We start from the raw sequence: 27641 nt of genomic DNA on the forward strand, positions 1-27641 counted from the left end.
TTAAGTCATATAATAGATTGTTAAATGTATGCATAATGAAACTGGCTTCTAGATATTAAAAAAAATTCAAAGTTAATTAAGCAAAACGAGTTCTCTTTGCAACCAGGAGGGGAACGTGTCTGTAGTACCCAAAACAGTAAAACATGACAGTGAACTTCCCTTGCTGCAGTGAGCTTTTCGTTCGGATACCAAAAGGAAGGGACGTTTCTTTCAATTAATCAGTGTCCGGGGAACACTGTCTAAGAAAACAAAGGAACAAAGGGTCATGGAGGTCTATTTTCTGGTTCCTTCGTGCATTTTCATAGCTCATCTTTTCAAGGTGATGCTGTCACATCTGGTAAGATCCTTCTCCCCAGGACTCTATGAAACAGGGAGGAACAGGGAGCCCAGACTCAAGCGGAGGGGAGGGGAGGGCAGGGCGGGGCAGGGCTCCACAGGCAGAGCCCTGCACTGATGCACAGTGACCTCTCCTTGCTGGCTTCTTCTTCCTTGAAGTGGCTCCATCCTGCAGATCCCACCAGGCGTGTTCACCAGGCACCGTCCGCAGGCTCATCCAGAGCCTGTTCTACCGGGAAGCTGAGTGCTTCCAGCCCACCATCCCCGTGGGGGCAGAAACACGACAGCAGGTGGCCCAAGTTCAGCAAAACGTACTACGAGTACGCCTTCTGATGAAATCGAAGTAGAAGCAGTCTACTGTGCCACACAGGACAAAACACCTTATTCTTAAGGGCTTCTCTGTGAAGAACTACTGAGTGTGGTATCAGAACCTTGTCGCCTTGCAGGTGTCCTCTGCTGTTTATGGTGTTTAGGGTCTCTTTTTATTACTAATTTGTTTTGCAGAGGTCATCAGTCGGCAGGGATTTCACAGTGAGGGTTTATAGGTACAACAGGGGAACTATTGTACCAAGCTCATGCATCTGGTGTAAGAGACAATTGAGAAATAAAGTCAGTCATCACCGCGTGATGTGCTGTTTACCATGAAATATTTAAACAGGTGAGATACTTCGATGGAACTGGAGGGTGTGATGCCGAGTGAAGTAAGTCAGGCAGAGAAGGACAGATACCGTATGTTTTCACTCATATGTGGAACTTGAGAAACTCAACGGAAGACCAGGGGGGAGGGGAAGGGGAAAAATAGTTACAAACAGAGAGGGAGGCAAACCATAAGAGACTCTTAAATATAAAGAACAAACAGGGTGGATGGGGGGTGGGGGGGAGGAGAAAGTGGGTGATGGGCACTGAGGAGAGCACCTGTTGGGATGAGCACTGGGTGTTGTATGGAAGCGATGAACCATGGGAATCTACCCCCAAAACAAAGAACACACTGTCTACACTGTATGTTATCCAACTTGACAATAAATTACATAAAAAAATAAAGTAGAAATAAAATAAACAGGTGAGATACTGTAGTGTGCCTAGGACAAACCATTTTGTGCCTGGATATTGTGTTCTCCCTCTCTCTCTCTCTCTCTCTCTCTCTCTCACACACACACTCACACTCACACACACACACACACACACACACACACATACACACACACACGCATACACACACACACACACAATGCATGACCCAACAGGACATTAACAACAGCATGACCTCACTGTGCATAACATCACCCAGTCCCTTCCATTGATACTGATATTTTGAGCGCATTATTTCAGATAAAGGGTGGGATTCATCTAAGTATCTAACAGCTAAGGCTCTGGATTAGCTCTCTCGAATACTATTCCCAAAATAAGTACAGAACTGTTTAGAATTGATTTTTTTAGAAATGTTTAGAATTTGTCAAAATATCGAGCTGTAATCACATTTAGTAACATCCATTTCCTGGGTGGATGTAGAGATGCTTAATTACACACACGTGCACACACACACACACACACACACACACACACACACCCATCATGATCTACCCTACATATATAGATAGCTGATGTATCTGAAAATAGCTTAAGACTACTATTTATTCTGGATTTACAATGAAGAGAAACAATCTCTTCATTTCTTTAAACGGGAAACGTTATCATTAGTGAAGAATACCTTGCTTATTAGTAAACTTCTGTGGACCAAGTAGACCATGCCTTTCAAAGGAGAAGCTGGATCCCGCTGAGTAGGGAACAGTCCCGGTGCCATCCAGAGGGACATCGGGCTAAATCTCGCAGTTAGTGGGAACTTAGACTTATTCTATTAACCAAGGCTCTAAGGGCCACAGGGAAGTAGAACACTCTGTTGGCCTGGAAATTACATAAAGCCAGACAATCACAAGGCTACCACCTCGGTGGAGGGAACACCCTAAAGTCTCTGCCTACAGACGGACAGGCCACAGGGAAACTTATCTGGGCAGATTCTGGGTGGGCAAGTGTCTCCCCTCAGAGAAATCATAATCCTAGCCAGTCTTCTCTTGGTTTTAGTGGTTTAAAGTTAGACTCTGTATATGCCCTTAGGATATTTTAACTAAAGAATTAACCTAAAAATGGCCCCAGGCTGGTAATACTCCTGGAGCATTTCACCAAAGCAAAAAGACAACACATGTCTCTACAAGACTAAGCCTCCATTCGGGCCACTCAGGAGTCTCCCAGCCTGGCCACCACAGGACACCAAATCAACACCCCAATGGACAAAGACACAGAGAAATCATTATCTCTGGGCAGACATAATAAATACCACTAGCAGAGCCTTGAGACCTTCAGATGATGCAACGATCGGTTATGTGTGGCATAAGGAGCATGTTTAAAACAGCGAAAAGAAAGGGACATATAATAGGAGAAAAGAACAAGAAACAATATTTAAGAAGAAGCAGATGTGAAACAGAACAAAGAACTCTTAGACATGGAAAAACAGGTCATTGAAATTCAAATGCAACGCACGCGTTAAATATCACATTAATCACTGCTCAAAAACGGGTTAGTAAATTATAAGAAAGCAGTGGAGAAATTGCCCGGAATGAACCACAGAGAGACAGAGATGGAAAACATAAAAGAGAAGTTAGGAGAGGAAACAGAAGGAACAGCAGGCACCCGAACGAGTTCTGGAAGAAAAGAAAAGGGGTAAGAAAGAGGAAGTAGGAACATTCACAGGGATAACGGCCGAACAATTTTCAAATTTCAATGAACTTTTCAGGTTTGGTGACATAAAGGCAGCTGATGATTTGCAGATGAAAGTCTCAAGCAGAATAAATAAAACAGAATTCATATGTAGAATCATTGTAGCAAAACTACAAATCTATACGGATGCACATGTGCTCACACATAGAACAATGTTTGTTTATTGATCCGTTTTATCCCATAACTCCCATGTGCTAATGATGGTGCCAGGGTCTAGGGCATTAAGTTCAATGAGTCATTGAGTCATGGTCTCAAATCTTAAGATACTTGCTCTCTGAATGAAGACAGTACCATAAATAAACACTACATAGGCCATGATGAGTTCCACAGTAGAGAGATACACAGAGCACATGGGAGTTAGGAACATGGACAGACTCCCGGTGACGATAAAGGACAGAGGAAGGAGTCAGGAAAGCGTCAAAGGACAGAGGAACCCTAAGACGAACTTTTAGAATGAAAATGTTTTCTAGGTGGAGGAGAATCCATGCAAAAGGAAAAGTGTGAAGGCATTCATTCATTCATTCATTCATCCATTCATTCATTGAACATGTTTGACCACATTCATGATGTGTGTTCTTACTGGAGGACAGAGGGCTGGGGGGATTTGATAGGAGGTTAGCTTGGACAAGAGAAGCCAGACCTATGGATAAATAGCTTTTAGGCAGGCTGGAATGCCTGAGAGCAATGGTTTCAGAACTTTTTCCATCATGAAAACTTTGAATCTGAACCTTCAGTAATTCCAGTACATAAAACAGGTTAGAAAAAACAAAAACAAAAACAGACGCTCACATGGAAGGGGAGATGTGTTTGCAAACGTGTCTGTGTGTATAAGTGCATGTGTGCTCATGGCTGGAGCCCTGTGAGTCACAAGTCCTCTCCTGACTGCATATAATTTGTGAGTGTCTTTGTTAGGTCCATCCCATGCACAGATATTTCATATGTTAGCAGCACTGACCAAAGAACCAGTGTCTCCATTTGTCTAGTCTAAGCGGCTTTGGCTGGTGCACACGTCATCTTTCTGTTTTTGCACACATTTGTTTTCTAATTCAAAACGTTATTGAAATATAATATTAGAGAAAATATTTTGCTACTGATGTGTCAGATTTTCTAGGTGGATAATCATTATCTATCAATAATAGTGATTTTGTGTAATCCTTCTCGATACTGTTTATTCTTTTTTATTTTTTTCCCTTATCACGATCCTTCCAGCTTTAAGGTCAATGTTTAAAAAAAGCCTGAATCTATTTCACAACTAAATATCATGTCCACTTAGGACTTAAGATAATTTGTGTGTGTGTGTGTGTGTGTGTGTGTGTGTGTGTGTGTGTGTGTGTGTAAGACTCCTTTAAGTTTGGGGCTCCCACAGACTTGGGAGTTGGGATTTGGGAGTTGACCATTACTGTCTTTTGACACCTTCTAAAATAGTCAATTGATTTTTCTCTTTTTTCTTAATGATGTGATGTATACTAATAATTAAAAGCTCTTAATCTTGATCATTGAGTATCTTTTAATGGAGTGCTAGCTTCTACTTTAATTTTTTTTAATTTTAACATTTATTTATTTTTGAGAGACAGAGAGATACAGAGTGCAAGCCAGGGAGGGGCAGAGAGGGAGGGAGACACAGAATCTGAAGCAGGCTCCAGGCTCTGAGCTGTCAGCACAGAGCCTGATGCAGGGCTCGAACTCGTGAACTGTGAGATCATGACCTGAGCTGAAGTGGTACACTTTGACTGAGCCACCCAGGCGCCCCTGTACAAAGGATTCTTATTCACATAGTGTTACTACCTCTGTGTTTACACATACTTCTTTTTTTGTCACGAAGGATCAATACTTTGTTTTCTAGTAAAGTTTCTATTTGCCTTTACTTCTGGATTTAATGTCTAAATTTATTACATTGTTTACAGAGAATATAGTCTGTACATTTTCTTAATTTGAGAATTTATTCAAGTTTAATTCTATGGCCTAAGACAGGATCAAAATTTTTTTTATCATTTTGTTTATTGTATCCATCGTAAGTGTACTTTTCAATCTTTATTCCTTATTCCCCCCATCCCCCCACCCACCTCCCCCCTGCGAACATCAGCTTGTTCTCTACAGTTAAGCCTGTTTCTTCGTTTGTCTCTCTCTTTTTTTCCCCTTTACTCATTTATTTTGTTTCTTAAATTCCACAGATGAGTGAGATCATATAGTATTTGTCTTTCTCAGACTTATTGCACTCAGAATTATACTCTTTAGCTCCTTCCAAGCCATTGCAAAGAGCAAGATGTCACTCTTTTTTATGGCTGAATACTTTTCCATTGGGCACTTGGGCTGCTCCCATTATGTTGGCTATTGTAAATAATGCTGCAATAAACATAGGGGTGCATATATATTTTCAAATTAGTGTTTTCATATTCTTTGGGCAAACACCCAGCAGTGGAATTACTGGACCCTATGGTAATTCTATTTTTAACTTTTTGAGGAACCTCCGTGCTGTTTTCCACAGTGGCTGCACCAGTTTGCATTCCCACCAACAGTACACGAGAGAACCTTTTCTCCACATCCTCGTGAACACTTACTGTTTCTTGTGTTTTTTATTTTAGCCATTCTTACAGGTGTGAGGTGGCATCTCATTGTGGTTTTGATTTGCATTTCCCTGGTGATGAGTGATGTTGAGCATATTTTCATGTGTCTCCTGGCCATCTGGATGTCTTCTCTGGAGAAATGCCTGTTCATGTCTTCTGCCCATTTTTAATTGGGTCATTTGGGGTTTGGGTGCTGAACTGTATAAGTTCTTTATATATTTTGAACACTAACCTTTTCTTGGATATGTCGTTTGCAAATATCTTCTCCCATTCAGTAGGATGATTTTTAGTTTTGTTGGTTGTTCCCTTTGCTGTGCAGAAGCTCTTTATTCTGATACAGTCCCAGTAGTTTATTTCTGCTTTTATTTCCCTTGCCTCAGGGGTTCATATCTAGAAAGATGTTGCTACAGCTCATGTCAGAGAGATCATTGCCTATGTTCTTGTCAATGATTTTTATGGTTTCAGGCCTCACATTTTGCTGTTTAATCCATTTTGAATTTATTTTTAGATATGGTCAATTTTTTAGTAAGTCTCTGAAATGCAGTATTGATATGGAAAGCTATCATTTGCTTAGCTGACATACCTTTGCTCATTATCTTGCTTATAGGAAATTTCAGCTCAAAAGCAAATACACCTTTAGGCCCGTTCACTTTCTATGACTTTTACTTTAGGGCACTACTATTTGTGAGGCCTCTCGCGTTACACATCTGCCTACATACACTCCTTCTCCCTAACAAATTACTCCATTCTCCTTTTCAGTTATTCGTATGTTCATGTCTTTATATGGATCACAAGTTTTTCTTGTATGTTAACGTCCACTCAAGGTGACCTGCCCAAATGCAAGACTTCCCCTATTTCTGGGTGAGTGCCACATGGCTGCTCAGATATAAAACATGTGGGAGTAGGTCTATTAATAATATAGTATGTGTAATAATATGTAGTGCTTCCTGTAACATTTATACGGAAGATGGTATGCAATATAGCACATGATGGAATCATGTAGTAATATAGCTTGTTATTAATAACTACATGACTGCATTTATTTTGTTTTTAATTTTTTACTAATGTTTATTTTTGAGACAGAGAGAGACAGAGCGTGGGCGGGGGAGGGGCAGAGAGAGAGGGAGCCACAGAATCCGAAGCAGGCTCCAGGCTCCGAGCTGTCAGCACAGAGCCCGACCCAGGGCTCGGACCCAGGAACGTGAGATCATGACCTGAGCCAAAGTCGGACACTCAACCAACTGAGCCACCCCAGCGCATTTTTGATGCATTTATTGATGTGCATTTATTGCATTGCATTTATTCATGCATTTATTTACTGCATTTATTGATGTGACATACAAGGAAGCGTCTGGCTCCTGCCCTTCTGCCTTTGCCCTCAGACTCTTCCAGGTTGGTCCCATCATGTTGTCACTTGTTGTCCTGAAAGCCTCAGGAATTCATCCTCATTTCCTCTCCTTTGCAAGCTCTCTGTCCTCCCCGCCATCCCTGCCTTCCAAGACCAGGGAGAGGAGAAAGCCTGGAGGGCAGGCTCACGATACCTGTCTGCAAGAGTTGGGCTGAACACAGCTGAGAAGAGATGGGCTGGAGGACTAGCAGGGGGATGTCTAAAACACATGTGGGAGGATAGAAAGTTCTAGAAATCTCACAGAGATGTTTCAGGCAGAGCCCCTCCAGAGCAAGTCTTGGCCACTGGACCGAAAATGGGTCTGGTGGAAAGCAGCATGGCGTGGAAAGATAGCATAGCATTGAGAGCTCGTTGGGTTCTGAGTCTCACTGATGCCTTCGGACATTCCAGAACTTAGTTCTCTCTGCATTCTGTTTGTTTCTTATCAGTGGAGATGGCAGGAAAGGCAGCCTTGTGGGGCAGCTGTGAGGACTCAGGTTGGCTGGAATTTCCATGATGTGCTCAACACTTGGCCATCGTGGCTCCAGGGAAATGTTCTGTCCATCTCTTAGGTCTGTTTCCGCACAGCACAACATTTGCCCTGCCTGACTGTACCTTGTCCCAGAGGAAAATCTGCAAACTTTCAAAAATCTTGTAAAGTACAAATACATTTCCAGGTCAAAAGGCCTTATCTGAGAATCATTCAATGAGCTGGGGTTCTCTTTAGGGGTCTCGGGGAACCTCTGAAGGTCGGCGCCTGCAGGGACCACACCATATGACCCGCCAGAGACCGTGGTTCTCATTAGAGCATGTCAGAATCCTGCATAGGTGAGTCCCGATGCCCAGGTCGTGCCCTCGTCCCATTACACCGCAATCTCTGGGAAGTGGGAGGCACCAATGGGCTCAACAGTCCCTGAGAGATGTTGGAAATCACTAACTCAGAGAGAGTTCTCTTGCTGCTCTCTGGAGGAAGGCATAAGACAGAGAAGATGCTAAAATGCAAATCTAACTCATCATAGCTACCTCCGCAGCCAGGAATACTGTGGGTATTTGGACACAACGCTCATTTTCTCCAAGTGTCCTGTTGCTCTGTCCCCTCTCCATCTGGAACATTCTTCATACTTGGTGAACACCTTCCCCTGCAGGCAAGGGTGGACACTAAAGCGACTGAGCCCCCCAGGGCCCCCCCCCCCGAGTGTTTCTCTCAGCGGGACCCTGGAAACTCAGCCCGGGTTATCTTGCACCCTGGTGGTGGTTGCTGCTGACACAGTGCCCTTCACCTAAACAGAGCTGCAATCTGAAATAACTTATTTCCGTGGGGGCTATGTGCTTATCTTACTTATCACCAGCAGTTCACAAGGCGTACTGATGACGAGCCGGGTACGGTGCGTTAGCATTCGTCACTGTGAAGTGCTCATTCTCCAGGGAGGAGGGAGCCCGCCATCAACGTGCGTCACTTATGGCTTTGCTCCTACAGCTCTCCATCTCCAGAAACTACATTAGAAAGCACAACTCCTGTTTCTCTCTGGTGTGGCTGGTGGCCTCTGGGTACTTGCTGCACGTGCGCCCCCCTATCCCCGTGGACGCTGACGCTCAGCTGGTGTCTCTGCTTCTCTAGTCCTGATGCCTTTGCCTATGTGGCATTCAACTGTCTGCTAGGGCTCCTGCCTCTCCCCTCCACTGCAGCACAAAGTCTTCTCACCTGCTCCTGGGGCCCCTAGTCAGATGTTCAGGACACTTCTCACACTGTAACTGAGAAGGCTACCTGCTGATCGCCCAGATTTTGAACATTTTGAGCGGCTTCCGAGTAACGACCGTCTCTTTTTCTACAGCCTTGCAAAAGCGCACTGTGTCTGGGGTAAAGGAGATAATGCCTCCTTTTGAATGAGGGAAGGACAAGGGCAGACTTGAGGACTTGAGTCTCCTGGCTGCCCACAGCCTCTGGATGGCTGGTCTTCCAGGGTCCCCCTTGTCTGCCCAGCAGGCCGTCAGACTCCTTGGCCCATTTCAGCTTGCAAGACCTCGACCATGTGTTGCCACGGTTTAGGCCGGGGTGACAAGAAGGACTGAGGGATGAGCTTTCCAAGCAGGTGGCTGAGTGTGGGCTTCAGAGCATGGGTCCTGTAGCGGCCCAGCCACAGCGGCAGGGACTGGACTAGACATCACGCAGGCGAAGCCAGGAGATCGGAACCTGCTCTGTGCGCTGGGGGCGGTTTAGGCAGGGTGGACAGCGAGAATCTGACTTTTCTTTAGAAAGAGCACCTGACTGTGGAGCAGGGTGTGGGTTGTAGTGGGGCCAGTCAGTGGTGGGAAACCCAGAAGGAAGGCTTGAAGGATTTCAGGTGGGTGACGATGGGCACCCAGCCCAGGACTGTAGTAGGAAGATGGGGAGAGGGGGCCGGATCTGCTGTGTAGGCAGCAGGCATGGCCGGGACGTGTCCACAGACGAGCGTGGGAAGGGGGAGAGTTAAGGACAACGTTTCAGGTGGTGTCATGGGAGGGGAGACTTGGAGGGGGGTTAGATGTGTTGGGGAGAGAAGCAAAATGATGACCCCAAAGCTATTAGAAACTCACAATCACAGTTTTAACACTATTTTTATGATTCCTGTGTGTAAGTCACCTTGTATACGCCCAATCCCTGTCCCCACCAACCACTGGTCAAAGTGATTAATACCACCTCTACATATAAGCAAAAGGCAGGGTTCGGAGAGAGGCCATAACGACCCACGGAGTGCCCACGGCCAGTGAATGGTTTAACTCCGGTGCATGCGTCCACCATACTCTCCCTTCACTGCATCGTTATTTCGGAAAACAGATGCCCAGTAAGAACTTCATTGTTTTAAAGATGGGTCAAACACTTTAGAAGATACCACAGAAAGTCCGGTACTGGTGGGGGCACTGCCATTTCAGAATCGAGGGCACCCCGTTCATCATATGTTAAATGTCCTTAAGCTCTGGGGAACTTCTCTCCGGCTGATGCCCAGCTAACTCTCGCAAAGGACACTGTGCACTTAATTCTGAACAACACGATGTCAGGAGGACACGGGAACTCAAACCCCCTTGCTGGAATGAGCTTTCTTAGACGCCAAGAGTCAAGAGAAGAGATCTCGCATTCAGTGCAACAGAACTCGGGAATCATTCACTTGCTGCTAAGAGCAAACATGCAAAAGTTAAGCTGAACACCTCAGGGTGTGACAACTAGATTAAAATAGACTCGAGGCGCTGAGCAAGATCCCACCAGCCCTCATGCGCGGCAGAAGGTGTGAAACCAGAAGCCCACTCGCGCGCTGTGCCACACTGCTGGAGACGACCCACTGACCCACCTATGTGGCGCCCACTGACTGCTTTTGTGCGACGAGGAAACATTGGAGGTTCTGCGATGCAGAACACTGAAACGATGGGAGAAATGCAGCAGCTGTAAACCAGTAAGTGAGGACAGTTTGGAATATCCCTCCACGAAATGTGACTCCATGGGATTCTGCTGAGACACAGCTGACCCGAACAAGGAGACTCTCGCCCTAGAAAGTTCAGCACCATCGACCCGCAGACAAGGGGGTGAGCAACGCTGTGAGGCAGTGGTTAGGAATCATCACTGGGCAGTTTGTATTTGCAAAGAGGGAGACATCTGTGGAGCTGGGGTGACAGCCCGATGAATGGCCTTCCCCAGGCCTCAGCCAAAGCACAGGCTGGGCTCTGCTGTGTTTCTGGAGCTCTGTTGAGATCGGTGTTGCTGGAAGGAGCCATACAATGGAGGGGACACAGCTCACAGCATCTGAGGTCGGTCCACCCGACCAGGAGTTCCCATGACTCTCCCCAGTCTCATCTCTGGGCAGGTTAACGCAGCCAACAGAAGTAGCCAGACGAAGTAGGTTTTTGTTTTTGTTTTTGTTTTTTAACGATTTTATTTATTTCTGAGAGACAGAGAGCGACAGAGTGCGAGTAGGGGAGGGGCAGAGAGAGAGGGAGACACAGAATCTGAAGCAGGTTCCCAACATGGGGCTTGAACTCGTGAACCGTGAGATCGAGACCTGAGCCAAAGTCAGACGCTCAATGGACTGCACCGTCCAGGCGCCCCAGAAGAAGTTTTCATGTGTATACACACAGATGTTACTGGGTATATTTTAACATATGTTTTGACTCGATGGCCCTAATCTAACAGTGGAAGGCAACAGAAACCCTGCTTCTTCCAGGATTCCGTAAGAAGTTTCACATGGTTGTCAGAGTTCAGTAACAAAGAGAGCTCAGAACAGATAAAACTGGCCAACTCTGAAAATAAACACCCCCAGAGCAACGCTGGAAAGCCCCAGGTTATGGCAAATAATAAACAAGGAACCTCGTGACATTATCCTGAAGGTTTTGTTTTTCTCTTCGGCACAAGCAATGCTTTGGGGAGATAAGAGTAAACATAGCCCATCGTCAATGTGTATTTACTCAGAAGCTATTTTGTGCTGAGAATGATTCCAGTCGTTTCCAAGTTACCAGTGATCCAGACAAGTAAGTATCCATGACCTCGTGCAGCTTAACTTCCCACTGCGGGGACACACAAGGTGCAGCAGGGGCATTCAACCAGTAAATTCCAGAGCCTGTTAAGGTGCTGCGTGCTCTGGACAGAAGCAGAGCCTGCTAAGAGTGACTGGGAATGCGGTGTTTGGGGTTCAGGTGGGGGTTCTACTGGGGGCTCACTGAGACGGGCACAAGTGAGCAAACTCTTGAAGAAGTAAGGAGGTTAGCCAAGGCGGAGTGGGAGGAAGAACATTCCAGGAGGAGGGAAGGGCTAGAGCAAACCTAGGATGGGAAGCTACCCGGGTGCCCCTGGAGCAACATGGGAGGCCTTAGCGGCTGAGTGGGGAGCCACGGAGGACTAGAAGGGAGGTCAGCGCCAAGAGGGACCAGATCACACAGAGCCTTGGAGGCTGTCAAGGGTTGCGACCCTCAGGGAAATGAGGAAAAAGTGCAGGGTCGGCAGAACAGTGCATTGAAGAATGGTTCTGACCATTGCATTGAGTACTGGTTACTTGTGGGGACAAAGGGAGCCCAGCGGGACAGGGACAGGTGGGTGATCGCCCCAGGGCGGTGGCAGAGCATGGCAGGTCACCCGTGGCTCAGGAAGGAAGGCATGTGGAGGCTCAGGGGCGCTCTGGCTGGGGCGGTGGGAGGCTGGGGAGGATGGGGCAGGTGTGGGTGGGGCGGGCCGAGCAGGAGCCCAGGCTGGGGGCGGTCAGGGACAGGGTTCTGCTATTTAGGAAGTGCCTCGGGGGCTGCACAAATGCATCTTCACAGAGGCAGTCGCTTTAAGTATGAGCCCAGCATGCACCTGTCTTGGCAAGCTAACTCCTCCCAAGGCCACTTAAGGGGCCGTAAGTTGCCAGCAGAAGGAAGAAGGCGGGATCACTTTACTTCCCCCAACAGCCCATGGGGAAGCCTCCGAGGCCGAGAGAGCTCGCTCACAGAGATGCCGCTGTCAGAACAAAGCCAACAAAATGACCTGTGACCACACAGCAGTGCCCACACCTACGTCCCCAAGCCGTAGCACAAATGCAGGCGGGGAAAGATCTGGCTGAGGAGGAATTCATGAAAAACACCAGGTCTCTGTGTGTCCATCCACGATAATGTGAACGGGAAGTCCTGCTGTGGCAGAATCCCCAAACAAGAGAAAAACAAAGAAGCCCAAAGTGCCTGGCCCGAATTCTGAAAGTTCCGAATCTACAGGAAAGCAGGGGTGAAGAGGGCAGGGGGTGAGGGAAAGTGTGTGGGCAGAAGGCTTGCAGCAAGAAGGCGAAGTGAAAGTGGGGCAGTTTCGGGTCACGATATGGGGAGAGGGGCCAGATGGTGGGGGCAGCGGAGCAAGGTGAGGGGTGGAGAGAGGTAGGAGGGCAGGGGTGGGTGGAGTGGGAGGTTGAAGAGGGGTGGGGGTGGGGAGGGGTGAAGTGGGGGATGGATAATGGGGGAGGGGGAGGGGTGGGTGGAGGGGAGGGAGAAGGGGTGGGAGGCAGAGAGGGGTACAGTGGGGGGTAGAGTAAAGTGGGGAGGAAGGGGTGGGTGGAGGGGGCTGAAGAGGGGCCGGGGAGAGGTGAAGTGGGGGGTGGAGTGAGGTGGGGGACAGGGGTGGGTGGGGTGGGAAGTGACGAGGGAGGAGAGCAGGGGTGGGTGGAGTGAGGGTGGGGGGCAGGGGGTGGGGCGGGGGCGTGGAGAGGGACCGGCTAGTGGTCAGGCTCTGTCTCCTTTCCATCCTCACCGTAAGTGACCTGAACCAGAACGTGAGATGAACAGCTGACATCGGTGCCCTTGGGCTCCAGCCTCTCCTTGTGTGCGGGGACATTTCTCTGTGAGCTGCCATCACCGTGTGGCTCTTTTTCAAACACTTCCCTGAAATCTTCCGCCTGTCATTTGGAGACCAGGGTTTGAGAGGCAGACGTGGGGTGTATCTAGGGCCTGGCCACGGCCGTGGCTCCTGAGCCACCAGCACGTGCCATTGGGTAACTCAGTCAACCCTGGCTTGTGTCAGGCCAAGCCGCGGATGAGGGGAGGTGACATATGTCAAGTTCTCAGCACAAACGAATGTTGGTTGTTAGGGTTTTAACTGCACTGACGGGCTGCAGATTTACAGGAGCAAACGGCATTCGCTTCAAAGAGCCCAGGGAACGTCACTTTGGGTCTGCGTGCACACACGTGAACACATGTGTCATCACAGGGGTCTACATAAATCCCTCATCATGTTATCGGTTTCAGAACCCAGCCTGTAAGATACACAGTGTGTGTCTGGTTCACACCGGACACAATCCTCTTGAGGAGAACACACGATCGGTAACAAATCATGCATTCCAGAATCTTACTGAGGTCATCATCTCTTGTGATTAAGTGAATGCAGGTTTAGACTTAAAGGAAATCTTTACTTTTTTTTAATGTTTATTTATTATTGAGAGACAGAGAGACAAAAAGCGTCAGAAGGGGAGGGGCAGAGAGAGAGAGAAAGACACAGAATCTGAAGCTGGCTCCAGGCTCTGAGCCGTCAGCACAGAGCCCGACGTGGGGCTCGAACCCAGGAACTGTGAGATCATGACCTGAGCCGAAGTCGGACGCTCAACGGACTGAGCCACCAGGCGCCACCCCTCCCTTTTCTTTTTCCCACTCTGGCTGATAGACAATGACAAAGCATTTGAAGCATTCAAATTGATTTTTTGCCCCGGGGAAAACATGAAACAGGAAGTTTTCCAGAAGTGTACAGGTTCTGCTTTAGGTTGTAATACGACATGCTCTGTTCGCCTGCTGTAAGGGGGTACCCGTGGAGAAGCCAGCGTGGGGTCCTGAGAGCCAGCCCCGCCTGTCACCACCCGGCCACCCTCCTCTCCGCACCTACTCTCATCACCCTCACTGCCTCAAAGGGCTGTGCTGATTGTCATCCAAAGATCCGACTAAATTTCCACCGCGGAGAGATGTCACAGTGACACGTTCCTGTGTGGCACTGCCCCGAGGTCACACCTACACGAAGAGAAGCCTTGCCAAGGTTGCAATTATTCCACGTGAGCTAAAGCTCTAACAGGAACTCATGGTCTTTGGCATCACGGTGATTAGTTATTCACATATGGCTCCGATGGAAAAGAGCCTTCCATTCTAGCAGTAACGACAGAACTGACTCTTCTCTAGGCTCCGGCAGCCGGCCACCCACTCCAACCACATGCACGACAGCGCTGAGGCCAGTCCCGCTTCATGGAGGACCGAGGGGAGGCATGGAGAGGTTGCGCGATTTCCCAAAACGACCTAGGCAAGGAGAGGAGGGTCCCACGGAAGCTGTGTGCTTTCCGCTGATAAGCTCACTGCTGTCAGCAGCCCACATGCCTTTGTCATCGAATACTGACAAGGTAAAAAGCGGTCAGCCCACTGCAAGGACAAAAGCCCCTTAAATGTCAGCAAGAGCAGAAGCGGACTTGACAGGCCACGTCGACGTGCGGTTTTGCTAACAGTTATTCATGGGCCTTGATTTCAGGACCAGGAAGAGCACCGTGTCTTCCCCTGTACTGTGTCCGTCCGATGGCTCCCGCGAACCGCAATCGGGGACCGAAGACCATCGGGGAAAGAGCATGTGGAAAACAAGCAGAAGGAGTATGTGTACGTGTCATAGTCATTGACTCGGCAAGGGGATGAAACGACGCTGGGGCAGACGTGGGCTGGGGTGATGGGGACGGCTCACCCAGGCTCGCCTGTCGCAGGGAGATGGCCACTCTACCTCTGCCCCAGGGGAAGGCCATATGGGGCTGCTGGGTGCCCGCAGTGGAGGACACTGGCAAGCAGGGCTGGGAGATAGAGAAGTGGCACCCACTGCATTAGCCTGACATATATGGTGGGTGGCACACACGTTAGCATGGGATGCTGTTGCTACAGCTGCATGGGTAGGTTTTGTGAAGGAGACCAACTCTCTCTGTCTCTCTCTCTCTCACACACACACACGGAACTGTGAGAGTCTTTCTAAAGTAATAGGGAGTCACCAAGCCAACCCCTGAGCATGCTCTGTGGTTCTTCTCTACAAGCTTCAGGAGCCTACCTGAGCCTCACGTCCAAAACAGATGATATCACCCCCACTGGCGGAGGGGCTCCTGCCTGCCATCTTGATATAGCATGATTTAGAATGCAATAAAATAATTTTTATTCATAAAGGGGAAATAATTCAAACGGAGAGAGACAGAGATGAGAGAGACAAAGAGAGATCGAGAGGGAAGGAGGCTCTTGGAAATGGAAGGGACCCTGCTGTGAGACACCGAGGCAGATGTGGAGGTCATTTTCAGTGAGTGTCTGCCTTAGGTAGGTAAGGTGGGGCTTCCCTTTGGCGAGAAACATCATGACTACCACGGTTCACACCTACACAAACTGGGGGACGCCAGCCACAACTCTTTATCCTAAACTTTTGGACCCAGACATGGTCTGTTATGCAGATGATTTTTCTTTACTTTTGTAAGTTAATGTAGTGTTTATATTCCCAGCAAGATTGGCAGGATGCTTTAATCAAACATTTTAATTCTGGGAAAAACCATACAAATATTCCTAACAAGTGAGAGATACGTGTCAATTCAGGTTTAGATTCTGCTTCAGATAAGTTCAGGTTGTGTCAGTCCTTTTACCAGCATGAGTCAGAAATAAACGGTCGGTTTTCAGAACAATTTTGTCTTTGGGGACTATGAAGAATCAATTGGAGATCTATAGTCCAGATTATTACATCTAATTTGCTGACCGGAAAAGCGAGACTCAGAACATTGAGCTCTCCTAACACAAGAGTGGATTTCTTTTTTCATAACCGAACGGTAAACATGGTCACTGCTCATCGAATGTCACCCGAGTTTATTTCCTCACTCGCCTGATGCTCAGCTCCATTCTGAGGCTCTCGGAGACAGAAGTAGAGGGAATCTCCAAGTACATGTTAATAATCCCTTCCTTCAAATTCCTTAAGGCCTCACCAGCTCTGTTTCCTTGTATCATCAAGAAGATTTTATCTGATATGACAGAAAAGCAATATTTATTGGATACTTCGGAGCTAGGAGGTTTCCAATTTGCTAAATTGGAGTGTACCAAATATTATTCTGACATGAATGTAAAGAGCAAGAATTAAAGAGGCGGGAAAACAATAATCTGTGTAGACGGGATGGGGGGTAGGCCAGGCCTGGCCAAGCAAGAGTGAGGACATCAAATCAGCACTTGGTGATGCATTTAAAGAATGAAGATGTGAGGATATGTGGGTATCTCCTTTCCCATTGGTGCCTGGGAAAATAAAGACAACCAAAGTGGAATTTCAAGGAACAGAAGCAGAACTCTGAAAAGAGTTATAGTAAGAGTAATAGTCTGGTGATGCTGAGAAAAGGTATATTTTCATCGGTTTTCTCCAAATCATGAAGGTGCAGACAATGGAATTAATGTCTGTATGTCAGGACAGAGTGTCAGTTTCCAAGTTCTAAGGCTGGCCATCACACTTGCCCAGGGGACAAACAGCAATCAGGGGCAACCAGTTGAGTCCTTGGGTCCTGGGGGACAGATCACTGGGTTTGAAATCAGGGTGCCCCCATTTCCTTCCTGCACAGCCCTGGGCAAGTTACATATCTGGTAGGTCTCAGTGTGCCCGTTTGTAAAACAGGAGGAGTATTAAGAGCCATCTCATAGAGATGCTAAAAGATTTAAATGATGGGGCACCTGGGTGGCTCAGTCAATTAAACATCTGACTTCAGCTCAGATCATGATCTCATGGTTCGTGACTTCGAGCCCCACGTCGGGCTCTGTGCTGACAGCTCAGAGCCTGGATCCTGCTTTGGATTCTGTGTCTCTCCTTTTTTCTGCCCCTCCCCTGCTCACGCTCTGTCTCTCTCAAAATAAATAAATGTTAAAATTTTTTTTAAAAAAAAGAGAAAAAGATAAAAAATAATACTGTCGATCAGATGGATCACAGAATCGCTTCACCTTCAACCCGAAAAACTATTTTTAGGGGGAAACAGACATAACACAGAAATTACATGGAAACGTGCCACAATTTGTATCTGCAGTTCTCCTGAAATACATTTGCATTATTAATGGTCCTGTATATGGGTAGCCGTGGGGCCCAGCTACCTGGCAAATCAGCAGGGTGAGCTGTGCCTGCCCCCCAGGCCTCCCACAGCTGCGTCTTCACACTGGGGCTGGCACCCTTCTGGGTGGCTGGGGATCAGCCTGGCTGTTGGAGCAGAACAGAGTGGAAGGAACCTGCTTCACGTGGCTGTTTACTTGTGCCCAGCTCCCCTGTCCTCCTCTTTGGTTAAACAGCTCCCATCCTCCACCCTTTTGGAATGACTCAGGGACCAGGGAGGGCCTGAGACCTAAGCTGGGCTGCCAAGGTGGCCTCTTGGAGAGGAAAAGAGGAACTTTGGCTTCCTCTCCAGGGTTCCTAAGATGTGGAAGGTTAGGGCTCTGTGTGTTATGTTCCTCCCCATGTTGGAAAACACAAGCAAAGTAAAACAGAGGGGTGTGTGTGTGTGTGTGTGTGAGAGAGAGAGAGACAGAGAGACAGAGAGACAGAGAGACAGAGACAGACAGACAGCATCTAGTTCCAGGATCTAGTTATATAAGACTTCTTTCTTCTCCAATTAGTTATGTGATTCTCTGAATCCTTCCTCTTTTTCTTTTCTTCTCTTTTTCTTCTTAAATGTGTTCATGTTGGGTATCTGACACCAGCAATCAAAGAGTGCTAATGAACATAAAACTTGAAGCCACACATACCTGGGTTTGGATTCTGGCTTTTTCATTAACTAAACTTACTAGCTAAATGTCTTTGATTAAGTTATGTATCTGTGCTTCAGTCTCATTATAAAAACAATTTAGGGGCGCCTGGGTGGCTCAGTCGGTTGAGCATCCACCTTCGGCTCAGGTCATGATCTCACGGTTTGTGGGTCTGAGCCCCGTGTCGGGCTCTGTGCTGACAGCTCAGGGCCTGGAACCTGCTTCGGATTCTGTATCTCCCTCTCTCTGCCCCTTCCTTGCTCACGTTCTGTCTGTCTGTCTCTGTCTCTCTGTCTCTCTCTCTCAAAAATAAAAATAAAAACATTTAAAAACAATTTTTAGATAAAAAAATAAAAACAATTTAGAATGCTCACAACTCTCCCATAGGATTCTGAAGACTAATTAAAGAGGTAGAACATGTCCCTCATACCAGTGTGGTTTGTTGTTTTCTTTTCCCCTCTCTCTCCTCATCTAGGTGCACGGGACTCAAAAATGGAAAGAAGGAAGAAACCCCTGACTCTGAATCCTCGCTACTGGCTTTTCACAAGTGAAATTTACCTGGCCATTTACAGAGGTTACCCAACCCTTTCCATTATTTTCAATATTCTAACCTCCAGTGAGGATAATGCAATCTCTTATGGCTTAAAATTTTAATTTTTCTACCTGAGAAAGAAGTAACCCAGAATTGCTTTTTATGATAGAGGTGACAGACTCCACAATGTCCGGACTTAGTTTTGCTTAACTAATTCTAAATAAAAACGTGTACGCAAACATCGACCTCGTGCTTTCACTTTCATTTTCCTTAAAGATGTCCCTGACGCAAAGTGGCAAAGCCCGTGGTTGCCAATTTACAGGCCACATTGCTGTGGGCACAATACAGAGGGTGAAGGGTGAGAGTCAGTAGGACTTAGACTCCAGTCTGGCTCCTGGAGGACCTCTCCCTCTTCATGCCCTGGTCTCTCTGATGCAGGAGCGGTCCTTTGCTCAGGTCCAGGTGAGGATTCAAAGAGACAGGGAAGAGAATAGTAGGACGGGGTCTGGAGGATGATGGGCGCTGCTCTCTAAGTTGTCGGTATCACAATTGTGATTATCATGTAGATAACTAATAATAGAGACAGGTAGAGATGCATTTTGATTCCTCTTATCTTGAAACTGTGTCTTGGGAGCACCTTCAAGATTTGCTTGCCTAAAATATGTAGCCAAATGAAGAGTCATCCTCAAATAATAACTTAAGTTTACCCTTACCTATTTTTCAATTATGTGAAACTTTTTCAAGCCAAATTAAATGTGCATAAGAAACCCTGAGCGAAAGAAATGAAGTCTCAGTGAGCGTTAACTGCCACAGCGTCCTCGGTGACAGGTGCACTCCCAGGCAGCAATCACAAGTTCAAATACTGGATGAGTCAGAGTTTCCTAACACACAAGGTTGGAAACAGGTCACAAGCTCTGTCTGAGTCAAGGGCTGCTTGCTCTCAGCTTGTAATTCACAATCTGACCTTTTCTGAAAATGTTACCGTGCAGTGCGGCAATAATTTACGACGCTCATCAGAATGAAGGCAGATTAGGAATAACTTCTTTGCATTTTGGAGCCCAACTGTTCTGGGATGAAAACCTGTAAACGCTGTTTAAAGCACACCGAAGATAAACAATTAACGACTGTGTCTAACTTTCATTAAAGCCCAATCCCACGAACGTGGACTATATTTATCCTGAGATGCAAGGTTAGGAATACGTACAAAGGAGTTTGAAATAGAACTTGAAAAACGAACAAACAGGAAAAAGAAGTAAATCATAGGAAGAACCATAAATCAAAAAGAAACCTTTACTGATGAGCCTTTTTTTTTTTTTTAGCTCCTGACTTTGTGGAGATGGTACCATCTAGTGGAAATCCTTGGTAAATGCAATCTTATTTTCCCTGCTTTAAATGTTAGTGACCCAGAGACTTGTTTTTCCTTGACATCATTGTTGTTGTTGTTTTAACAATCTGTACAGAAAAATCCTTATGCAAAGTGTTATAAATATTGTCTCCATGCATTTCAGCTATAGGAACTCATGGCTGTACCATTTTTATTCCATGGTTAAGCAACAGTGCTATCTGCTTGTTTTAGGTATTGTTCCAATTTTACAAGCAGGAAAGTATTTTTAGGGGCATTTAACACTGAAATAAACCTTCATAAATTTTCATGTGAGACTCTGAAAACTTTTAATTCCAAAAACAGAGTCAAAGTTTAAAAAAAGACACTTATGTAGCTTTAATTATAAAGCATTAGCTCCAGCAATGTTTCCTTCTCTTTGGAGTTCAATTACATAAGAACATATGACGGATACCGAGTATGTCTGCAGCCCCCAGTTACTGTTCCATGTCTATTTTATGTTCCACGCAGGCAATGAGTTGTTATTAAAGAAGGAAAGAGGTACATTTGCAGGAAGCAGGCTCGCAATTCTTGGTATTATTTGCCTTAAGACTCAACATACTTCATCAACATTTCAGTTCAAGCTGCACTGTGGGATGAACATTGAGTAAGCAAAGGCATATCTGGATAGTCTATTTTTTAAAAATTTTTTTAATGTTTATTTTTGAGAGAGAAAGAGTGCTCAAGCAGGGGAGGGGCAGAAAGAGAGGGAGACACAGAATCCGAAGCAGGCTCCAGGCTCTGAGCTGTCAGCACAGAGCCCGATGTGGGGCTCGAACCCATGGACCGTGAGATCATGACCTGAGCCGAAGTCTGACACTTAACCAACTGAGCCACCCAGGTGCCCCTGGATGGTCTATTTAACAGATACCTCAACATCTCTGTAAACAAAATCAAATCAGTAGATGTGATGGTAACAACAGCACTCTTCCTAATAGTCTATTTATACATCGTGATTTTTCCCATACCTGTTGGGTGCTGATTTTAAGGGGGAAACTCAGAAGGGTCACTGGTCTGTGAAAGGTCAGAAAGCTAGCAAGTTGAGATTTACACCGCCGATTGCAAATGACCCAAACAATTTCAAAAATTATGGTCCTTGAGATACATCATTACTCCATAAAGATTAGACCCCAACCCCAATTCAAACGTCAGACAAATACAAACTCCCCGAGCCTTGCCAGCACCATAAAAGGGAGAAGACCCACGCCACAGAAACCCCAGAAACAATGCGATGCACATGATGCATTGTAACTTGCAAAACACCCTGTTTTATTATTAAAGAACATTATGTCTGTGTTATTCTCATTGTACAAACGTCCCAACTGATATTTTTATGAATCTGGAGTGGTGGTGTGTATTTTTATTGAGGAATGTTGTTTTGTTCCCATTAGATATTTATCATACATTTTAATAAAATAACCTCTTTGTTCAGGGGAATTGAATGATTCATGATTTTGCTGACTTCTTTCCTGTTGGAGCTTCTCACAAAGGAACCCCTGACTGTTTGACTTTCTAAATAGCCTGAGTGATTCCAAACTCTCTTTTGCAAAGAGGGATGAATGCCGGGGCGGGCTCCCCCATAAAGGAGACCTTGTTTTCTCTCCCCCACGCCCACACGTTCGGAAAGACGGGTCCAAACCCCAGACCCAGAAGTTAAATTGTTTCTTTGAATGGTAGAAAAGATTCCGGTCCTTTACTCTTCAGTGGCTCTAAGTCCGAAATGCCAGGCACACACATGCAAATAGATACAGACAACCCCCTAAACCAATTATCTGCTGTCTACATTGACTCTGTACTCGTAAGCATGATTTGGAACACAGAAATCCGTAAGACTTTTCTCCCTCGCTTCTACTCCTGAACACCTGACGTGGGGTTGCCCATCCGATGCGTTTCCTCCCAAGGACAACGTCTGCCATTAGAGACACTCAATGTAGCAAAACAAAGGCTCGTTCCAGGGAACAGGTCTTTCAGTGCTGCTGATACATGACATATTCCCTTTGGCACAAGCCTCCTTATGGTTCTGGGTTTGAGTTCCTTCTTCACGAAATGAGGAGATTTGGTAAAAAAAAACATTTTCAGTGCCGTAGGAGCTTAACATTTCCATATTTTTTTTTAAAAATCACTTTTACCTAGGCTACCATGCTCCAAAAGGAGTATTTTTTTTTCTTTTTCTTCTGAATTTCTGTTGTTTGGGAACACAGTAAACCCCCAAAGTCCTTCAGTAAATAAAACACAATTCTGATAAGGCCTTAACTTTTTGATTACTTCTCTCCTGCTCTGCATGACCCATTGTGCCTATACTCCTGGATGTAATATTTTCAAAGAAATTGACTGACAGTGGTTGGTAATGTCATGGTAAGTTAGGACAGGGCCGTTCATCCCCTTCAAGTGGCCCTGTGCCCCACTCTCAGTAACGCCTCACGGCAGTGGCCACGACAGAGGCTGCCCCATTGTCCCTCCAATCCATTCCAGGAGCCCCGTAGACCCCATCACCCCGGAAAAGCCCCATCTCTCACACTTGGCATCTCGACCCTGCAGCCCCAGAGGCTTCTCTGCCTTCATGCCTCAACCAGCAAGACAGGTCCTCCTCCTCAGGCATTCTTTCACTTTTCTTGCAAGGGTTCTCAAAAATTATGAAACACACACCACTCTTCTTGAATCCAATAACAAACACCCAGTAACTCCAAGTCAGATGTTAGCAGGCATCTGAAATAAATCCGTATCTCTTTCGGAGTCTAGTGCCTCTGCCCTGTCCCAGATTTACTAGTGAGCTTGGTCGGTACGCCCAGCTCCCTCTGCTCCCTTCTTGCACCTGTTTTTCTCCCCTCAACGGGGCTCACTCTGCCCACTGTTTTCTTCTCATCCCGATCCAAATCTGGACCAATCCGCATGGGGAGACACATCGGATCTGGCAGGTGGCAGAAATACCCTCAGCGTGAAGACATTCCTCAGCTCCTATCTTTAGGAGTCCCTCACCTCCATCCTGTCCTATGGCCAATGCATCTACATTTGAACAAATGCTTTCTGCCTCCAGGGCAGAAAATGAGCTCCTTGGTTTATGTGCTGTTTGTCTTCATCCCTTATGCAATTTCATCTGTTACTAATGAACGGTGATTGCCACGTAATACTGCCCATTATTTCAAAAGACTGCCAAAGATTAGGAATGCATAACTAATGTTATATCCAAAATACCCAAAGGAACAGAAAGGTTTATATAGACACTCACTTATTAATTCTGATCTGAAAATTAGGAAAACAGAAACACAAGTTAATACATACACAAACCTCAAGACTCTAAAAAAAAAAACAAAAAACTGTTACAATCCTGTTACAGATAGTTGTGACCTAACAGTACCCAATTTTTTTCTTTGACCCACTCTCTGAAAAATCAGGAGAAAATTTAAGACTGCTTAAATGCCACCACGACTTCAGGACGGAATTACCACGTAGAAAATATGCAGTCACTTACCGGTGCGCACATAAATTATTAAGGTGAAGCCCGTATTTTTCTTCAGCAGATAACCCATCCATCAACAGGTAGAAAATGAGAAAATTGCTCTGGCCAAGAGGTTGTGAAACAAGTCTGGATTTCTCGAGCATGTATGTATAAATTCTGGCTGGTTAAGAAAAAAAAAAGGGGGAGATTCTGTTAAATGACATTACTAGTTTCATTCTCATAGATTTACACGCGTTAATGAATTGCACGAGATAATAACGTAACTGTTTCCAAATACAGACCTTTTGAAAAATATCTGAGGCTTTATTTTCTAGGGTGCTTTGTACGTTTCCAGGAAGATTAAGCAGAAAATACCAAGAGCTCCATCATACCTTCTCTCTCCTACCCAGCACACCGCATCCCCTATCATTAACCTCTCGTGTTAGTCTCGTAAATTGGTTAGAATTGATGAGCCAATATTGATGCTTAATATTAATTAAGTATATAAATGTGTGTTGGTATTCACTCTTTGTACACTCCACCGGTGTTAAGACATTCCTAATACCATGTTCTACCAGCACAGTAACAAACAGAGTGGTTTCACTGCCCTAAAAAGCCCATGCTCCAGTATTTATCCCTTCCTCTCTCCCTAACCCCTGATGCCCACTGCTCTTAGTACTGTCTCTACAGATTCACCTTGCCCAGAATGTCATATCGTTGGAATCATACAGTATGCAAACTTCTCAGGTTGTAATCACTTCAGTTTCCTTCATTCAAAGATATACATTTAAGGTTCTTTGTCTTTTCATGGCTTGAGAGCTCACTTCCTAAATCATCGGATAAGAGCCCACCCTACGAATGCACCAGCTGATTTATCCACTCACCTATTAAAGGACATCTTGGTTGCTTACGGTTTTTGCAATTACGAATAAAGCTGCTATAAACATTTGTATCCACATTATGTGTGGACATAAGTTTTCAGCTCAGTTGGGTAAATACTGAGGAGTGTGATTCCTGGATCGTATGGTAAGACTATGTTTAGCTTTGTAAAATATCACCAAACTGTCTTCCAAAGTGGCCATGCCATTTTGCATTCCCACAAGCAATTAATCAGAGTTCCTGGTGCTCCACGTCCTTGCCAGTATTTGGCATTGTCAGTGTTTTGAATTTTAGACATTCTACTGCGTTTGCAGTGGTATTTCATTTTTGTTTTAATTCACGTTTCTTACGTGACCTATAATGTGTAGCATCTTTTCATTTTTGTATTTTCCAGTTGTGTATCTTCTTTCATGAGGTGTCCAGATATTTTGTCCATTTTGTAAATTGGGTTGTTTTCCTATTGCCGAGTATTAAGTGTTCATTGCATGTTTTAGTTAGCAGTCCGTTATCAGATGTGTTTTTCTTGTTTTGCAAAAATTTACCTCTATCTGTGGCTCATCATTTCATTCTCTTAATGGTGTCTTTCATAGGACAGTCATTTTTAATTTTAATGAAGTCCAGCTTATCAATTATTTATTTCATGGATTGCTGTTTTTAGTGTTATATTAAAAACTCACTGCCAAACCCAAGGTCACCTACAATTTCTCTTATGTTATTGTTTAAAAAGTTTTATACTTTTTTTTAAAGTTTATTTATTTTGAGAGAGAGAGAGAGAGCAAGTAGGGGAGGGGCAGAGAGAGAGGGGGAGAGAAAGAATCCCAAGCAGGCTCCACACCACCAGTGCAGAGCCTGATGCGGGGGTAGAACTCAACAAACAGCAAGATCATCACCTGAGCCAAAGTCGGATGCTTAACCAACTAAGCCACTCAGGAGTTCCTATAGTTTTGTTTTTACATGTAGATTTATGATCTATTTCAAGTCATTTTTTTTTTTTTTGCATGAGGAAGTCCTGCTATTTTAGTATAATTTGTTGAAAGAACTGTCATTTCTCTATCAAACTTTGCTCTTTGTCAAAAATCAGTTAACTATATTTACCTGGGTCTACCTGGGCTCTCTATTCTGTTCCATTGATCTCCTGGTCTGTTCTTTCACAGTACCACTGTTCCTGCCACTTTAGAGGAAGTCTTGAATTTGGGTAGCACCAATCCTCCAACTTTGTTCTTCTTTTTAAACGTTGTGTTGGCTTTTCTGGATCTTTTAACTCTCCACATAAACTTTATGTCAATATCCACAAAGTAACCTGCTGGGATTTCTATTAGGATTGTATTGAATCTATAGATCAAATTGGGAAAAACTGACATTTTAACAATATCGAACCTTCCTATCTGCAAACATTGAATATCTTTCCATCTATTTATATCTTCTTTGATTTTTTTCATCAGGGTTTTTATAGTTTTCCTCACAAATATCTTGTAAATATTTTGTTAGATTTATACCTAAGTGTTTTATTTTTTGGTAGTGGTGGAAATAATATTGTGTTTTTAATGTCAAATTCCAATTGTTCATTGCTGATATTTGGAAAGCAATTGACTTTTGTATATTAAGCATGTGTCCTACAACATTGCTATAATGGCTTACTACTTCCAGGAAATTTTTGTTGCTGATTCTTTCCAATTTTCTACAGAGATAATCATGTCATCTGTTAACAAAGACAGTTTCATTTCTTTCTTTCCAATCTGTATATATTTTTTCTTGTCTTATTGCATTAGCTAGGGCTTCCAGTACAATGTTGAAAGCAAGTGATGAGAGGAGACATTCTTATTTTGTTCTTGACCCAACACAGAACTTTCATGCACAAATACAATCTGAAACAAGACGTGTCCCTGGGTATAACAAAGGCACCAAAGTAAGTTTTAGAACTTTCTTCATTAATGTCTTACAATTTGAAAGCACAAGTCATATTGCTATGGTATATATAAACAGATACTGATTATAAAGAGCTCTGCTGTAGACCCTAGCAAGTATTACTATCAACCAGATCAGAAGTATATACAGCTACACTATACAAAGACCAGATACATAGACAATAGTGTCTCACTGCTGAAAATCGTGGAAGAAACCCACTGTAGCAAAGGCAAATATAACTTGAATTTATGCAGATACAATTTGATATACAGAAAGTATACTGGGCAAGTTTCAACATCTATATCAAAATTATAAAAAGGAGCCAAACGATGCTTTATAGCTTAATGGTAAGATAATGAAACAGATGCTTCAATAATAAAGTTTACTTCCCAGTTAAAGAGGAAGACAGGTGATGTGTCTATAAAAAGCGCATGCCTGGATTGAAGAGTGTCTAGCCATCTGCCTAGTTCATTGTGACCTCACATGTCCAGTAGCAAAATACCTAATATTCATTATTTGGAGCTTCTGCTGCTAAAGATTACAAAAATACAAACAAAAACAACCCACATCACAAAAACATGTTGTTGGACAATGGTGGGAGAATGCAGCATGGAGATCACAATCCCGATTTTGCTTCCAGACAGGACTGGCAATACAGAAGTTACTGTCAATCAACATTTATGGCTGGGGCGCCTGGGTGGCTCAGTCAGTTAAGTGTCCGACTTCAGCTCAGGTCATGATCTCGTGGTTCGCGAGTTTGAGCCCCATACCAGGCTCTTGCCGACAGCTCGGAGCCTGGAACCTGCTTCAGATTCTGTGTCTCCCTCTCTCTCTGGCCCTCCCCTGCTCATGCTCGCGTGCGCTCTCTCTCTCTCTCTCAAAAATAAAATTAAAAGATAAACATTAAAAAAAATTAAAAAAACATTTATGACTATATGTTTGGCAGGCTGAAACTTGTAGTTTTTCTGAACTATTCTTTTTATTGGAATTTAGGTTTATTCTTATCATTATGAATGGTCAGTAAACAATGAAGCGTTTCAATTTCAAATGCACTTGTGAATTATTGTAGTTTTCCACTTTGAAGTAAAGATTCACGGTCAATAATTGTTTTGGATCAAAAGGTGACAGTTGTTAGGGAGTCAAATGGACATAGTTATTTCCTACATTTGAACTAGAAACATCATCTTGTATAATGAGTCTGTGTATAATTATTCTAGAGT

General features: G+C 44.9%; 1 protein-coding gene across 3 annotated transcripts in view; it reads right to left on the reverse strand.

The window, feature by feature from the left end:
• The window catches only part of MYO16 (myosin XVI), a 609969-nt gene that overhangs the window by 239597 nt on the left and 342731 nt on the right, over positions 1–27641 (reverse strand). For all 3 annotated transcript variants that reach the window (XM_053889237.1, XM_053889213.1, XM_053889198.1), the window contains exon 16: positions 23671–23818. In XM_053889237.1, coding sequence (XP_053745212.1) covers positions 23671–23818 — 148 coding nt within the window. The remainder of the gene's footprint in view (positions 1–23670; positions 23819–27641) is intronic.

This window comes from Panthera pardus, unplaced genomic scaffold (genome assembly GCF_024362965.1).
Source record: "Panthera pardus isolate Hobbes unplaced genomic scaffold, ASM2436296v1 HiC_scaffold_1, whole genome shotgun sequence".
Classification (NCBI taxonomy): Eukaryota; Metazoa; Chordata; class Mammalia; order Carnivora; family Felidae; genus Panthera; species Panthera pardus.